Source organism: Acomys minous (assembly GCF_964271855.1).
Source record: "Acomys minous genome assembly, chromosome: 7".
Taxonomy (NCBI): domain Eukaryota; kingdom Metazoa; phylum Chordata; class Mammalia; order Rodentia; family Muridae; genus Acomys; species Acomys minous.
The window spans coordinates 66,212,746-66,230,242 of NC_140488.1; the positions used below are offsets into that span (position 1 = coordinate 66,212,746).

Sequence of the window (17,497 nt, forward strand, 5' to 3'; positions counted from 1 at the left end):
ATCTGAGGTGGATGTCTATGAGATTTATTTGTATGTGTAAGGCCATCAGTCATGTCACAACCTTAATAAATATGTAATGAAACATAAAGCTCTGAAAACGAAGGCTTTAAGAACAATGTGTGAAGTATATTAAAAATTTTCTTTTTCTAAATGCTTTCTTTGTATCTTTTGCCTTTTGTTTTTCAGTAATGTGTTAGATTGTGAAGGGAAATGCTAGGGTTGTATTTTTGTTAGTTATTGTTCTTATTTTATTAATATTGAACTTACATTTTGAGCAATGCTTTTCAGGTCAATGATCTTAAAATGGTTGATGAGCCAATGGAAGAGGGAGAACCAGATGCTTGCCTGGTAAGTACTCAAGTTAATTTAGAATAACTGGAAAGGAGAAAAGCTTTTATCAATTATAGAAATGTATTTAAGTAAGTTGGTCAAAAGTGTCAATGTTTTCATATGGTTTAATGTGGTCCCAGCTGGCTTCAAACTTAATGTAGCTAAGGATTCTGTCAAGTTCTGATGCCCTAACCTCCAGCTTCTGATTTCTGGAATTACAGGCATGTGGCACTACACGTCATATCTGAAGTTTTAAATACTCTATTACAGAGCTCCATTCTTAGTCCATGATTTTGTTTTTGTAAATTTATGAGACAGAGTCTCTCTATAGTCCAGGCTCACCTTAAACATGTAACACTTATGCTTAAGCCTCTAAAGCACTAGAACTACAGACCATAAATCGTAAGGCTTGGCCTGTATGTGGTTTTTCAAAAAACAGCTTTGTTGAAAATATACAGACTATAGGAATCATCCAATTTTAAGTATAACAAATGATACTTTTAGTTGTTATATAAGAAATATGGGTATCTAAATACAGTATTTTCTGGATTAAACTAAAAGATTAATAAGAAGGAGATATACTTTTGACATAATTGACCTAAATGATTGTTTGAAGTTTTTAAAATCTATATTCTAGCTATCAGAAAGGACTAGATTTAAGGTGTCTCAGAAGTTTATGACTAATTTTATAGATTGTTTAACCATTAGGTTATTATATTTAAGGCCTATGTAAAAGACTTAATTTATAAGATCTAGGTTTTCCTAAAAGTATTGTTAAGATTTTTGTGGAAGGTCAGACTAATGTAGGCATTTCTATTAATTGTGTTTCATAGTTACCAGCTTTATACATGTTTTCATAGCCTCATTTTTCATTTAGAAGGAACTTCAAATACATTATTTTGTTATTTTTTTTTATATAATATAGTTGTGTTGGGAGTTGATGGCTTTCAGCAGGTGGGTAGGACCAGCAAATATTAGAGTCTATCTCCTATTAGGTGACTGTATTGTTGTAGATAAAGTCAGGAAATCCTTTATGAAACATCTCCATCAGTACACTAATCTCATATAGAAACCACCATAGGTATTTAAATGTAGTTTGAGACTGTTCTTTGAAATGTTCTTCATTACTAATTCAGTAGACAGTGACTTTGAAACATCTCTTCCAGTTGTGGTTCACAGGATGAAAGATAATATCAGTAACATTTTAATTTTGGGGGTGATAAAATTAAAACTTCTATTAAAAACACCTCAAAATTTAGAGATAATGTGAACCTTTAAGTGTATAGTGATATTTCTCCTGCTATTTTCATAGCAACGATAAGGATTTAACTATTTACACAAGACAATGGGAAAGAATGGCTCATAATTTAGCACTAATCAGAAAGGAAACACCATGCTCCATACTACAGGACAGAAAAAAAGTATATGTTTATATGTACATAGGTGCATGTATATGTGTAGTTAACCTAATGTTAAGGACATAAACGTATAGGGTGTCAGAGATTTGCCTTTTTGTTGTTGTTTTGGCTTGGCTTTTGGTTTTTAAAAACAGGGTTTCTCTATGTGGCCCTGACTGTCCTGGAACTTACCCTGAAGACCAGGCTGGCCTCAAAACGCAAAAGATCCACTGGCCTCTGCCTCCCGAATGTTGGGATCAAAGGTGTGTGCCAACATTGCCCAGCCTTTCTAATTTCAGTGTGAAAATACACTTTTAAATAGGAAGACATTTGATATATACAGTGCTAAATACATATACGACTTGCATACTCAATCTCAGAGATTGTAGAGTATAAAGATTTGATTTACTTTGTTGGTCAAACTTAAAACTCTGTTCTTTAGTGTTTGATAAAATACTCAGTTTGTATCAATAAAACTACATAGATAATAAGGATGTCATATACGTTTATCATGATTTAGAATGGTTTTAATGTAGAATAAAGATCTGTGGCCACATATTTCAGTGGAATAATCATAACTAATTTTTGTTGTTGACTTTTTGTCATTTTAAAATAGTGTGGGATTGTAGAGGCTGCTGATCAATGTATTGATTCCTTAAAGGTCATTTTTTAAAAAATGAATCTGAGGGGAAAAATATAACTCAGTGATAAAATATATGCTGTCATTCTAAAGCATCGTGTTTCGTCCCCAGCATCCACACGCGCACATTCACAAAGTTATGCGCTCACACAAAATGGAATTCCTGGTATTGCCTGTGTGGCCTAAAACTGTTTTGTATTAGAGCCATTTAGAGATCTAATTGACTCTGTCTCATTATTACCTTGGACTTTCACATATACTTGATGTCTTTTATTCAGTTAAAACAAGAAAATTTAATAAAATGCTTCTTAGACTCTATATAAAGGAAATTGGATGCATAATTTTACCACCTAGTCCTCTACTTCTAACATTATCAAAGGTAATAAATATAGAACAGCATTTTTCTCCATTTGTAGGTGACTAACATGAATTAGCTTCATGTATGCTGTCAAAATTATTTGGTAGTTGGTGATTCATTTATGTTTGTATTTTTAAATGATATTTGATATTTACTTTATGTCATGAGTATTTTACCTACATGCATGTGTGTAGACTATGTGCATGCCCTTGGAAGTCAGAAGAGAGCATCAGTTCCTCTGCAGTTCCTCTGTAGCTGGAGTTACAGACGGCTTCTAGTCACCATGTAGGTGCCAGAAGTTAAACCCAGGTTTTCTGCAAAATTCACTACAAAGTCATCTCTCCAGTCTGATTTATGTTTACTTTTTAAAGCTTCATAAAATATTTCTTACTTAATGCTAACAATACCTTAGGGATTTTGGAGAACATTTATTTAACAGGTATCTTGTTGATCTGTTTCAGCAAGGCCACATATTTAGTTTCTATTTTTTTTATTAATCAGAAATATAGATGTTATATTTAACTAAAAATATGCGTCAACACCCTCAATTAATTTTTCCATATTTTAGCTCCAAATTTATTTTAATTTAAATTTCAAATTTTAAAACCCATGCATGAAGCAAGGCATGGAGATGCACATCTGTAATCCCAGCACTTGACGAGGCAGAAGAAGCAGGAGTTTGAGGCCAGCCTGGCCTACAAAGTGAGTGTAGGATAACCAAGGCTATACTAAGAAACCATGTCTTCAAAAACCAAAAACCAAACAAGCAGCACCATGCTTGAAATATGCAAAGTCTTTCAGAAAGTTTTTCTTAGGTATGTTTTACTTAAATAAATTCACATAAAAAATTAGATAGAGTATTTCAAGCCTGTAATATATGCTTCATTAGTAGTAGATTTTACCTGCCTGTTTTTATTTCTGTTCCTTGTGGGTGACATCAAACATTGAATCTAGGGCCTCATCCTTGTTAGGTAGGTGGTAGTGTTCTACCATTGAGTTGTAGACCCAGTCCTACTTTTATTTTTTATTTTCAGATAATGAGCTCACTAAATTATTTAGTTTGGCCTTATACTCACTCTGTAGCTCAGACTCTTTTGATTTGCTTGTGGTCATCGTGGTTTAGCCTACTGTGTAGATGGGATTACAGGTGTATACCACTGGGCTTGATTGCCTTTCTATTTTGATGGACATAACCCTTGCTGTGCTTCAGCTTCAGTATTTTGGACTCTTGCAGTGCTGCCATTCAGTTTTCTTTTTATTCATCTTACCTTCTTTAAAAATATCAAAAGCTTGGTGGCACTCAGAGGAAGGATAGCAGGTTACCAAGAAGAGACTTGATAACCTATGAGCATATACAGGGGGAGGTAATCCCCCTCAGTCACAGTCATAGGGGAGGGGAGTAAGGGGAAAATGGGAGGGAGGGAGGAATGGGAGGATACAAGGGATGGGATAACCGTTGAGATGTAATATGAATAAATTAATAAAAAATTTAAAAAAATAAAAATATAAAAAGCTTTTGTACTAAAAATTGCAAAACTCTCTGATGAACAGTTACTACTCAATACTCTTAGACAATTACTATTAGGTGGAGTTTATGCTTCACAATAAATTGTACAAAGATGATACATATAAGTTTAGTAACTTAATTTTATAGACATGTTACCTTTCTGTAAGGATCCGTATGTAACTTAGTCCTGAAATGGATAGAGGTTGTATTTCCATTATATATATGAGGGAACCAAGACTCATATAATTAGACTAAATCAACCTAAGTAAGAATTAGTTGGCTGCCATGCTTTTGTTTCCAGTCATCAGTATAAAATTTTGCAATATGTTTTTTCCCCTATGTGTTCATTATTTTATTGTGCTTAATTCAAGCTAGTGGAATTTTTTTTATTTGCGTTATTGTTATTGTTAGCCTTTGTTAAAAGGATGTTGATGTTTGGCATGGCTTTCAGTGGCACTGTAGTATTTTCTTCATGTTCTCCACATGTAGTTCAACAAAATGGTTTCATTGAGTTAAATTTTTTTTACTAAAATAGCCTTTCTGCCTTGAAATAAAACAAATGCTTGAGCAGATGGATGTTGTATTATTACATAAACCCAATATATTTAGGCTTTAAATATCCCTTTTTTGTTTAGCCTTTTGTTCTGGAGGCTAGTCCTATAGTCTTGTGACGCTGCTGTATTTCACATATAATAGATTGCTACTAGATTGTCACCAACTCTTTTTCATCCTAACATCTGATTTCTTCCTCATAAACAAATCAGTTGTCAAATGAATGAAGCAGTAGTTTGACTTATTTTTTCATGCATTGCTTATCAATCCTTTTTTCTTGTGCTACAGCATTCTTGGTTTCCTATATTTAAAACAAAAATAATCAGAATATAGAACTTGTGGTTGAATCCTTTTAATTTATTTCTTATTATAAATATACATGAAAAACATTTAGCACTGTAGTCATTTGTGCCACCGGTTTGTCATTTAATGTAAAAGTACAGTAAACTCAATTTGAAAGTTATTAAATTTTTGTTTTAAAATAACAATTTTATTTTCACACATCAACTTGGAATAGGTAGTATATATGTTTTCTAGTAATACACTAACAAAAGACCGTAGATCGAGTGTTCTAAATAGCAAAATTTAATTTTCTCACAATTTTAGACTCTATTAAGTCTGACATTAAGTTGTTGGCAAGTTGATTTTTCTGAAGCCTTTCTGCTGAATTTGTGATGGTTTCACATTGTACCCGCCATCACACATACATACATACATACATACATACGTGTGTGTGTGTGTGTGTGTGAGGGGGGGGGAGAGAGAGAGAGGGAGAGAGAGAGAGAGAGAGAGAGAGAGAGAGAGAGAGAGAGAGAGAAAGAGAGAGAGAGAGAGAGAGAGAGAAATTGCATCGACTTTTTTTTAAAGATTATCATCAATTATTTTCAATTAGGGCACAGCCATATGATACTATTTTTATCTTTATCTTAAACATCTTAAATGTCACATATACAGTAATACTCAGTTTGACCTATCAGGATTGAAAGGACCCAAAATGGATCTACTGTTTTCCTGTTCCCTTTACATAATAAAAATATAATTCTCTATTTCTTATAATGCTTCATTCAAGAATGTGGTATAATGGGAATGTAAAACCAAATTGTCAGGATACAGTGTTCTAGTATTAAACACTTCCTGTCCGCTGGGAAAAGTGGTATAGCTTTTTAGGCTACTAATACTGATGATGGGAAGACACACTTCACTTTTAAAAGATGAATGTTTGGGATTTTAATGTCCTGACTCTGAACCCTTACAGAACCTAAAGTCATGATGAGGAAGTAGCTTAGTTGGTAGAATGCTTGCCTAGTATGTACAGGTTTCTAGGTTATATCCCCAACACTGCATAGACTGGACATATTTGTAATCCTAGAACTTGAGGATCATAAGCTGGAGAAACAGGAATTTAAGGACAGCCTCAGCTATATAGCAAGTTTGAGGACAGCCCATGATACATGAAACCCTGCCTTAAAAATAAAATAAATCAAACAAACATACTCCAAATTGAAGTTATTATGATACATGCTTACAATGTTAATTGTAAGCATGCCATGTATAAGAAGTGCCTTCTTAAACATACAAGTAGTATATACTATGTTCAATTTAGATCTCAGACGGAGGGGGCCTCAGAGAACTATCTAATGAAACCCATTTGTCCTGTCAAAAACTGAAATAGATTGGTTTAACCAGTTCTACTTAGATTATGCATGGCAGAGCTAAGAGAAAACCCACTGACCCTTCCTTTAATGTTCTTCCTTCTGGAGAAAACTCCTACGAATTTGATGATTTGGCACTACATTCCTAATACAGAGTAAAAAGTCATTAACAATGGCACAAATCTGTATAAAATATATCATTTTTGAATACACATAACAGATACATTCATATATTATTCTTTGGTAGAGTTAAAATACATACATGAAGGCTGAGGCTGTACCTCAGTAATAGAGGGCTTGTCTCCTATTCATGGTGCCTTAGGTTCAGGCCCCATTGTTGCCCATAAAAATATATGTATATCAGCCATAAAATATGCATGTTTACATTTCAGTATTCCTGATTTTAAAACATTGAGAAACTCACTTTTATTCTTCGGTTAAATTATTTTTGTTTCTTAAAGCATGCTTTAACTCATTTACTACATAAAAGAATCCATTTTGATTTTGTTTTGATACATGAACTATCCCTTGATATACTTTCAAAATTCTTAATAATTTCTAATTGATTTATACAGAGAACCAAAATACCTCAAATTAGAATTTCTTTACTGATATACTTCTCTTGAGAGTGAATGTCTGACCTTCTGTGTCCGTGTTATTTTAGCTGTCAAGAAGCTCAGCTCATTGGGACCATTCTCTAGTCCACCTTAACTACAGCCTCCATTGACTAACCAGAGGAAGTTTTGGATGTGTTAATTTTGTTTTATAAACAGTGAATTTGTTAAACCAGAGATTATCCTCTCAGCTTTGCTGTTTTGTGATAGGGATTAGTTACTGTGCTTTCCATAGGGACTAGAATTATAACTCACGAGAGGAGTCTTCCATTATGAGCAGAAATACCGCCTGGGAGGGTTCCTTTTTTTCTAACATAGATGGTAGGAAACTTGTATATCATTTATATTCAAATTAATAGTTGTTCATGACCTAAGAACATTTTGAGTTCTTAAATTATTTTTTGTGAGTTTGCTTTGCATTGATCTGGCTAGTTGGATATTAAAATACTCAATCAAGAATATAGTAAAATTCTACTTAAAAAGGACTTCCAAGATTTTTATGTTTGCTGTCTCACAATTTGCAAGGCTTTATCATTACTTTCTCTGTCTCTTGTCTCTTAAGTGCGGAGCTTAAGCATCTTAGTTCTTAACTGACTGTGGGATGTCTAACCCCAATTGGTATAGAACCCATACACCTAAGGCTCATTGAATGAACATCTTGAAAAAGTGGTTTAAAAGGTCATTAAGAGCCAGGGGACCAGGGTGGCTGATGCAAGATGTGTTCTCTATATAGGACAGGAAGCTGCACCCATGAAATCTCAACAATAAGGTTGCCTAAACAAGACCTAAAAAATGATAACACTACTTGACATACCATTGTGGATGGGAGAAATCTCACAAGGCCCCACCCCTAGATGAAGTGCTATGGGCAGTAAATGATTGCTGAGAGAGAAGAATGAGTCTCCCTCTCCCACATGAGTTCCCTAATCGATTATCCAGTGCTAGGTCGTCATTCCTAAAAACATATGCATATTAGCAACACTAGCTGGACTCAGCAGGTTTATTTATATATTTATATGTATATATGTGTAATAATAATAATAAAACAGAGGCTATGAATTTGAAAGGGAGCTGTGTAGGGGGTACATAGGAGGAGTTGGAGAGAAAAGAGGGAAGTATGTAAATACAGTACTCTTATCCAAAAATAATTTAAAAAATAAGTCTTAGTTCTTAATACTATTGTGTTATTGTTACCTATTTGTAAAGCTGTTGCATAAATTTATTCTACATGCTTTGATTTACGTTAAATTATGTAGTAAGAGCTGAGCTTGGTGATACATGAATGTAATCTTAGTGTACAGAAGGCAGAGGCAAGAGAATTGTCAAAAGTTTTAGGCCTATCTGATCCACATAGCAGGTTCCAGTCTAGCGAGGTGAACATAGCAAGATTCTGCCCCAAAAGAACCAAAACAAGAGCCACAAGAAATGAAATTATATCTCTGTGTTACATCAGGAGATGGGCTATCAATAGTCTATTAGACAACGTGCTAGATTGATGGGGTTTATTACACACCTTCTGGTGTGATTTGTTTTGTATTGTTTTGAAGTGGAACTAATCACAAAATATTGGAACTGCACAGGTATTATTTGGACTTTTTTTTTAACAGGATGAAGAGGTTGATGAAATCCTTATTACACATCATGTTAAAGAAGGATATGAGAAAGCAGATCCTGCACAGTTTGAACTGCTCAAGGTTCTTGGTCAGGGATCTTTTGGAAAGGTAATAAAAACTTTTTCTATGTTTGTTTTTTTTTAAATATTTAACAATAATGTATATACATGCATAGAATTCATCTATATGGCTCTCAAAGGATGCACGCAAAGGTGACTTTTTAGGGGTTTTTTTGTTTTCTTTTATTTCTGGTTTTATTCAGATTTCTTTATACTCAGCAGATGTCAAGGTTTTCTAATACCCTGAGCTTATATTACTCTACATAAAATGCATGGCATGTTTTTTGTTGGTTGTCAAATCACATACTTGATTTTTATGAAGACATTTTTATGTCCTTTTTGTGACTTTTTCCTGGTGAAAAGTTATGCTGTAATTTATGTATAGATTCATGAGCCAACCCATCATCTCTTACAGCAAAGTGAAACTTGCATAGGTGATTTGGAAATGATATGAGATTCTTGCTTTGAATATAGTCTGGTACCTATATTGTATAGAATGTATCATAAATATTTTTAGGACACAAAAAGCAAACTGAGATGGCTTATGGTTTTCAATGAATGACATAAGGTGAGTGTGATGGATGATCTTGTTTGTCAATCTGACACACCAGGAAAGCGAGAACCTCAGTTGAAATACTGCATCCATCAGTTTGGCCCATGGGCATGTTTGTTAGGTATTATCTTAATTGATGGTTGGTGTAGGAAGGCCCAGCACACTGTGGGTGGTACCATCCCTGGGTAGGTGAGTCTGGTCTGTATAAAGAAGGTGGCTGAGCAAGCCCGAGGAAGCATGCCAGTGAGCAGCATTCCTACATGGTCTCTGCTTTAGTTCTTGCCTTGAACTCCTGCCCCAGCTTCTGTCCATGATGGACTGTAATGTGTAAGCCAGATAAACCCTTTAACCCTCAGATTGTTTTTTGTCATGGTGTCCATCGTAGCAGCAGAAAACAAAGTCTGACAGGGATAAACATGAAGAGTGCAGTGGAAACAAAAACTAACAGGGTCTACTAATAGGTTGCTGGTGTTTACACAGGAGGTATTTTAAAACTAACTATAAGTTACGTATATATAGTCTATAAAATTTTATTTTTAATGTTTCTGAGAGTATATGTTAATTTAGGATAACAGATGAAGTTTTTATATCAAAGTAATAAATGCTTAAATATTTGATGAATGTAATGATAGCATAGAAACATTTCAAGTTATTAAGAGTTTTGTTGCACACGCGCATGCACGCGCACACACACATCCCTTCACCTGTGCATTTATTTCTTGCTTTGTCTCATAAAAGATTTAAGAATTCCATAGATAGGTAGCAGTTAGTCTTGAAAGCAAGTAGTATAAGTTGGACATGGTGTTATTTGCCTGTAACCATAGCACTCAGGCTACTGAAGAAGAAGGATGCTTCTGAGATTAAGGCCAGCCTAGGGCCTACAGAATGCTCTGAGCCCAGCCTGGGCACATAATGAGACCTATTCTCAAACAAATCAAAAAATCAAAGGAAGAAGTAAAAAACAAAACAGCAGAAGCATGTGGTAATGGAGATGGAAACATATTAGAGTAGGAAAGAATACACAAAGTCTAGAATGCACATAGTTATTTGCAGATATATAACATAGGGCCTGAAAGTCTTTTATAAGCAGGCCAGAAGTGAGATTGGCAGCCACCATAAAGAAACAGATTCAAATACATTCATATTAACAATATCTTTAAGCTAGACACCTATTAAACAGACCAGGTAAACTTCTATTATTGATCTTCATAAAGAAAACAATGTATAACAAATGACTTTTTCTATAACATCTTTATGTTAAATAGAAGGTTGTCAGTTTAGTCCTTAAAATCAGGGAGCACTTTGTATAAGAATTTTGTATTGAAACCTCTTTTAACTTCATAGTGATAAGATACAGAATAATGAGATTTATGTAGTTCATCAACCAAAGATATTAAAAAGGTAGCTTTTGTTTTGCTTCATAGGATGTGAACATACTTGCTTGTCAGTATTGCAACATTTGTGTAGGCATTGTGTGGGTGTGACTTGTTATATGCTGAACAGATTCAGGAATTTGGCCAAGGCTGTGAATCAGATAAGTGTAGGCCTAATTCCAAGAAACTTTGGGCTGTAAAGTCTTTAGTTTTTCAGCAAAGGTTCTACTGTTAAAATATAAGCAATGGAAGTTTTAAATTGTGCAAGTTTATGACATTAAATGTTTAGGCTATTTAATTGGAAAAATTCTACTAATGCTAAAGTCATATAAAACTGCACATTAATAAAACAAGGTTTAATGAAATGAAGATTAAAAGGACAATTCAAATAAAAAGCCATATGATGTAAAATTGATTCGTTGAAAAGATAAACAAAATGGACAAATCCTTAGTCAGACTAAGCAATAAGAAGGTAGAGAAGGTCCAAACTGATAAAAGTAGAAATAAGAAGGGGACAACAAACTAGTGAAATTTACAATATCATTCAGTAATGCTTTAAAAATTTGTATTCTCAGAAATTTAAAAATCCAGAAGAAATAGATAAATTGGTTGACATTAATACTTACCAGAATTAAACCAAGAGGACACAAACAGCACAAATATACCTACATCAAGAATGAAATAGAAACACTAGTTGGCAACTTAAATAAAAAGCCCAGGACCAGATGGACACCTTCTGTTTTCTCTCATACACAGAATATGTATGTTCTTGTGTGGAATAAGATGGTAAAGGGGAAGGAAGAAGTCATTCATGAGGACACTGACTGAAACTACAGAAAAGCACTCTCCCCATGAAAGATGGATGGGAAACTATGTAGTGATTATGCTAAGCATAATGCTACTAATGACTACTAGTGAAGGAAGTAAAATGTAGTACATCTAAATAGTACATTATTTTAAAACATAAGCAAACCATAAAGATCTGGCATTGTCAGACTAGATTGTGTAACATAGGCCAAATCACTCATACAAAATAGATACTCATGGATTATTAAGTAATATTTTCCTTTTATGACAAGCCTTATAATAGAGGACTTAAGTGAATTTTGAAGACATTGAACTTATTTATTATTATACAGTTGATCTATTATCAAGTAATAGTTTTAAAAATACATGGTTATATCTTGAAATAGTCTACCATTGGTCTTTTCTCTGCAATCAACATTTACGGATATGTGGTTTTCTAATTCACTTCCAGTGTTTACTGAGTACTTTTTAATGGACAATATAAAGTCCAATAAAGTCCATGTGATTGAGAGAAAAAAACACTCTGAGGTAACTCACTCATTTCCTTTCTGGACAGGTTCCCATAGTTTGATGTAATTAAAAAGATCATGATAGGTATAGTAGCTTGAAGCTCTTCTACTATATTTGTAGTTGATTATGAGAAAAATCGAGATTTTTTTCTCTTGTAGAAAACACCATATCATGTAATTAGTAAACAGTCACTTTTTCAGATTAGGACTGATGATGTCTATTAGACGACGTTTAGAATTAATAGGAAACACATGAAAACCTATGAGAAATGACAACTTTACACACATTTTTTTCTGGAAGCATGGGCTACTCTCTCTTTCCTTAACTGCCTCTTTCTTTATACTCTCTTCTTTGCAATACTATGACTATGTTATACAACGTAGTTCTCAGAGGTGTAGACTATTCCCTTGGCATCTTTAAACCCTTTCAAAGAGTCCTTAGGTCAAAGTTATTTAAAAATAATTCCAATATTTTTAGAACTGCTAGAACAGTAAAGGTAGAAACACCAAACAGCATATTTGTCATTGGATCCTTTACTGCCTCACACTTGGTTGAAAAATGTCCTCGATTAGATATAACCAGTTATTTCTTTTATTACATCTCAACCATTGAAAAAAGTGCAAGAAAACATTTTAGGTACAGATCAAATAACAAGTTTTTTCAAAGCAGAGTACAAGTATAAATTTTTGAATTGTGATATGAACTAGCCATTTTTTCTTGGTTCATTATTTTATGTATCCATATTCTTTGAGAATTTTATACAATTCATTTTGCTCGTAATCACTTCCCTACCCCAACTCCTCCCAGTTCCACTCTTTTTTCCCTGCCCTCTAACTTCTTGGTTTTTCTTGCTTTTCTTTTAATTGTGTTGTCCAGTTATTCTTGAGAGTAGGGCCTACCCTAGAACATGGTCAGCCTGCTAGGATCAAAGCATTAAAGAAGATTATCTATCTCCTAGTAATCAAAGGCCCAAAGGCTCCTTAACTAGTGGTGGAACTTCATGCTGATTTCCCATTTTCCATGCTGGGGTTTTAAATGGCTTGAGTGTATAGATCTTCTGCATTCTGTTATAATTTCTGTGAGTGTATATGTACAACTGTCCTGTTGTGGGTCACTGTTCTTACTAGAAAAAAATGAGTGACAAAACTATGGTTACAGAGATCAAGCCAGTCAAAATTCCACAGGGATGGGATTGAGGTTTCTTTTTAGTAAGTAGCTCAGGCTGTCATAGATCATTATAAAAAGAGAACTCGACACTGGGAGGTATATGATGGGGGTAGAACAAATTGAGGATATAATCAGTATACATTGTATAAAATTCTCAGGAATAAATAAGAAAATATATTTAACATAAAAAAGCAGCTTGAACTATGAAATTCATGTAAAAATGTTTCCTGTTAGGTTTTTCTTGTTAGAAAGAAGACTGGTCCTGATGCTGGGCAGCTCTATGCAATGAAGGTGTTAAAAAAGGCTTCTTTAAAAGGTATGAAATTAGAAAGTTTATTACAATTGAATTTAGCAGAACTTGTTTTAAGAAATAGGTTGTGTATTGCTTGTAAGGGGATAGTTAGGATTTCTTTTTAGTTTTGTTAATTATTATAGTTTTGCAGTTGTCAATTAATACTTCTGGGGTCCTCTATTGTTGTATAACTTAATTTCCAGAATGCTTACCTGAGTAACAGCTTTAATACCAGGAAGTGTGACATATTTCATTAAGTTTGTTCTGAAGGTAAATATTTTAAAAATCTTTACTCTATCAACATTTTTATTTTTTACTGTTTGTCTGGGTGACGTACATTTAGAAAGCACAATTACTCCATACATTTATATTCACAGGCTTCGAGACTTATAAAATTAATACGGACCCTGATAAGACATTACATTCCAGCTCTAGGGAAGTGGAGTTTGCAATTATCCTACCTTGTATGCCATATTAAAGACTAGCATGGATTTCATAAAACCCAGTGAGATAGAGAGGAGAGGGGTAGAGGGGTAAATAGGCAAGGAGAGGCTTGGGAAGGGAGAGGAGAGAACGCAAAGGATACTATTAAGTTCAGTTTAACTTCACATGAAAAATTAAAGAAATGCTTATTAGCCAATTATGCCATTTTAGCTTATCTCTAGATTTAAACTAAATCTGTTGGCTTCTGAAAATGGTTATTATTAACTTGGAATATACAGACAATTCCAGTGGATGCTTTTGAAATTATTCATATATTTATATTTTGGTTGGTAAATGACAGGTCTTTACTGAGATTATGAATGAGTATAACATTTCAGTCTGTGCCTTTTTTTTTTAAGTTCGAGACCGTGTTCGCACAAAGATGGAGAGGGATATTCTGGTGGAAGTGAATCATCCATTTATTGTCAAACTGCACTATGGTATGCAACCTTTTATTTATGCAATTAGAGAACTTCAATTGTTTTCAGATAGTACTATAACAAGAAATAAATACTTAAAAATAATTTAATGTATTCAACACTATATAGTATACCTGAAATAGCTGAATTCCATTGTCTTAAGATCATCAACTTAAGATAACATGATAATGTCTCCCAGAGTCTCCCCCTTAGCTGATGAGCTATTGGCAACTGATGGCCATTGATACAGTCAGTTTTCTTCAGCAATGCAGTTGCTAAGAGGCTGTTTGTGCTTCAGTAGATAGCTCTACATCCATGCTCATAATAATAACTCTATGTGGACTCTAAATTCAAAAAATGAACACATGAAATTGGGAGGCAATAGTGGTGAGAGGCTATGGGAGGAATTGGAGGGAAGGGGTAAACTCGTTCAAACACACTATATGCATATATGAAATTCACAAACAAAAATGAAAATGTCTTCAATGTTTGGCCAGTAGTGTTTCGAGATGAGATGAAGCAGCACCTCCAGTGATCATAGGCTACTATGCTAATTTGTGTAAAACATCCAGATAATATTATTTTTACTTTCTGGTTCTAGTCAAGAGAGCTATTTGCTTATAGTGGTCAGACTGAACTGTTTTGTAATACCTAAGGAAGAAGTGAGATCAGTAAGAAGCAATAGAAATAATGAAGGAACAATTTTTAGAATCAGGCATTTATGATTTTGAATCATGTCCCCTCTCCATTGTAATACATGAGATTGTAGGTATGATTTTACTGGGGAATAAATAAATCAAAATAAGGTATTAGTGCAATTTACTATACCATTACATTCTATGCATTTAAAAACTAGCACATATTTTAATTTTGACAAATCTTTTAAATATATATCTGCTTTATTTAAATTCTACAAGAAATTCTGGCTCCTTATTTTTCAATTCCTAATGTAATGGAATAAAAGTAGCAGTATTTTAGAGTCTCTCAACTGCCATGAGATTATTAGTAAACCCCTATTGTAGCAAAACACTGTATTAAGTGAAGTGGGCTACAAAAGTGAAACAAACTCTAATTTCTAGTAATGTATATAGAATGAAATTGTATAAATGAATGTGCAAATGAAAGTGAAATAACTACCACAAAAGAAGCATGAAATACTACTAAACCTCATAAGTAGGAGTAGATAATGTTAGTAGAGTGGAGATTAAAGATACTGTAAGGAAATGTGACACTTGGGAGGCTTAATATGGAAGGTGACATTTTTGAGCTTTGTAGAATACAATAGATATGCCTGGGAGACAAATTTTAGGTAACTGCACTAGAACAAGGAGGTCTCCTTCTGTCACAGGCCTAGAGGAAGGGAATAGAGTGAAAGAGGGAGAGAGGGGTAACAGGAAGATACAAGTGAAGGGATAACAATTGGGACGTAATATGAATAAATTATTTAAGTAAAAAATAATAAAAATATGACACCCCCCAATAAATATACTTCATTATCATGTAGTGGTAGAATATTTTATAAAACCACATGCAACATTGAATGTTCTGGAAAGGAACATATAGCTATTTTAACAGTGGATTAAATAGTGGATATAATTTTTGTTATATTACCTAACAGTAGGCCATGTTAATATATAATTGCTTTATAATATTTGATAATAAAATTATAAACATGTTAACGTAAAAAGTTTGGTAAGTGTTAGTTTGCTACAACATTATGATTTCTAATTAGCCTTTCAGACTGAAGGGAAGCTGTATTTAATATTGGATTTCCTCAGGGGAGGAGATGTCTTCACAAGATTATCCAAAGAGGTGAGAATTTCCTTATAAATTTATTAGTATATTTTATTCAAATGAACCTAAAAAGTCATAAAAAATTTTCCTGTAGAAATTTGAAATCTTAAGCTTTTTATCACTGTATGTAGTACTTGATATGTGAGCTGATGCTTTCTGTGTGTCTTTTAGATCATCTCAGTGGTTTTACTTTTCTCTGAGATGAAAGAACATTTTGAATAACTGTAATAACTGTGTGAAGTAGATAGGAACAAGCCTAGGACTTTGGCTACTCAAGCTACCTAAATGCCTCCTAGTGTAATATTTAATTTATTCATTTAGTGGATTTATTGAGGTCTAATTGACACAGAAATGGCACAATAAATTACACAATTCGATATATTTTGCCTATTCATATAACTGAAATCATTAATAAAATAAAATACATTATTGCCAAAAGTTTGTAATGTATTCTTCCCATCCTAATCCTGCTGGTTCTGCTGTCACTGTTGGTTTGTATTTTCTAAGAGATTACAGAAACAAAATCATAGTGTATATATTCTTTTTGTCTGGCTTAAATTGTTATAATTACTTTAATTTATCTATGTTGTTTGTGTATCAGTTCATTTACTTTTATTGGTGAGTAGTACCCATTGTATGGATGCACCATGTTCTGTTTATTTACTTGTTGATGAATGTTTGATTTACTGCAGTTTTTGGATATTACCAATTAAGCTGCTGGAAACATTCATGTACAAATGATTGTATTGACATGTATTCATTTCTCATAAATAAATATCCAGGAGTATAATGGCTGGGTTACATGGTAGGTGTATACTGATTTTAAAGACACTGCTGGAACTGTTTTCCAAAGTGATTATATATTTTTTATACTCCGAACTGCAGCATAAAAGAATTTCAGTTGCTTCACATCCTTGTCTACACTTGGTATGATCAGTCTTTTTTTTTTTTAAGTTTTGAACATCTGATAAAAATATAGTGTTACTTAATCATAATTCTGAATTTCATCACATTAAAGATTAATGATGTTGGGCATCTTTTTCTGCATTATTTGCTATCTTCCTTGATAAAATATTTAAACCCTTGTCCATTTTGAACTGAAATATTTGTTTTCTCATTGAAGTTTTAGAGTTCCTCATATAGTTTAGATGTAAGTCTTTAATCATACGTGTTGCATCTAAATATTTTCTTCTGGTTTATAGTTTGTCTTTTTAATCTCATATCTTTTGAAAGCAAATTTTTCTTAATTTTGATGAAGCCTGGTTTTTAATTTTCCCATTAAATTAATGGATTTTAATGTTCCATCTAAGAAATGTTTGCCAGTTCTAAGTGAAGATTTTCATCTGTATATTCTAGAGGATTCTATAACTTATATTT

General features: G+C 33.3%; 1 protein-coding gene across 5 annotated transcripts in view; it reads left to right on the forward strand.

Moving 5' to 3' along the window:
- RPS6KA6 (ribosomal protein S6 kinase A6) overlaps nt 1-17,497 on the forward strand; it is a 130,703-nt gene that overhangs the window by 81,021 nt on the left and 32,185 nt on the right. For all 5 annotated transcript variants that reach the window (XM_084789586.1, XM_084789585.1, XM_084789587.1 and 2 more), the window contains 5 exons: nt 289-348; nt 8,658-8,771; nt 13,367-13,448; nt 14,267-14,347; nt 16,059-16,138. In XM_084789586.1, the coding sequence (XP_084645712.1) occupies nt 289-348; nt 8,658-8,771; nt 13,367-13,448; nt 14,267-14,347; nt 16,059-16,138 (417 nt within the window). The remainder of the gene's footprint in view (nt 1-288; nt 349-8,657; nt 8,772-13,366; nt 13,449-14,266; nt 14,348-16,058; nt 16,139-17,497) is intronic.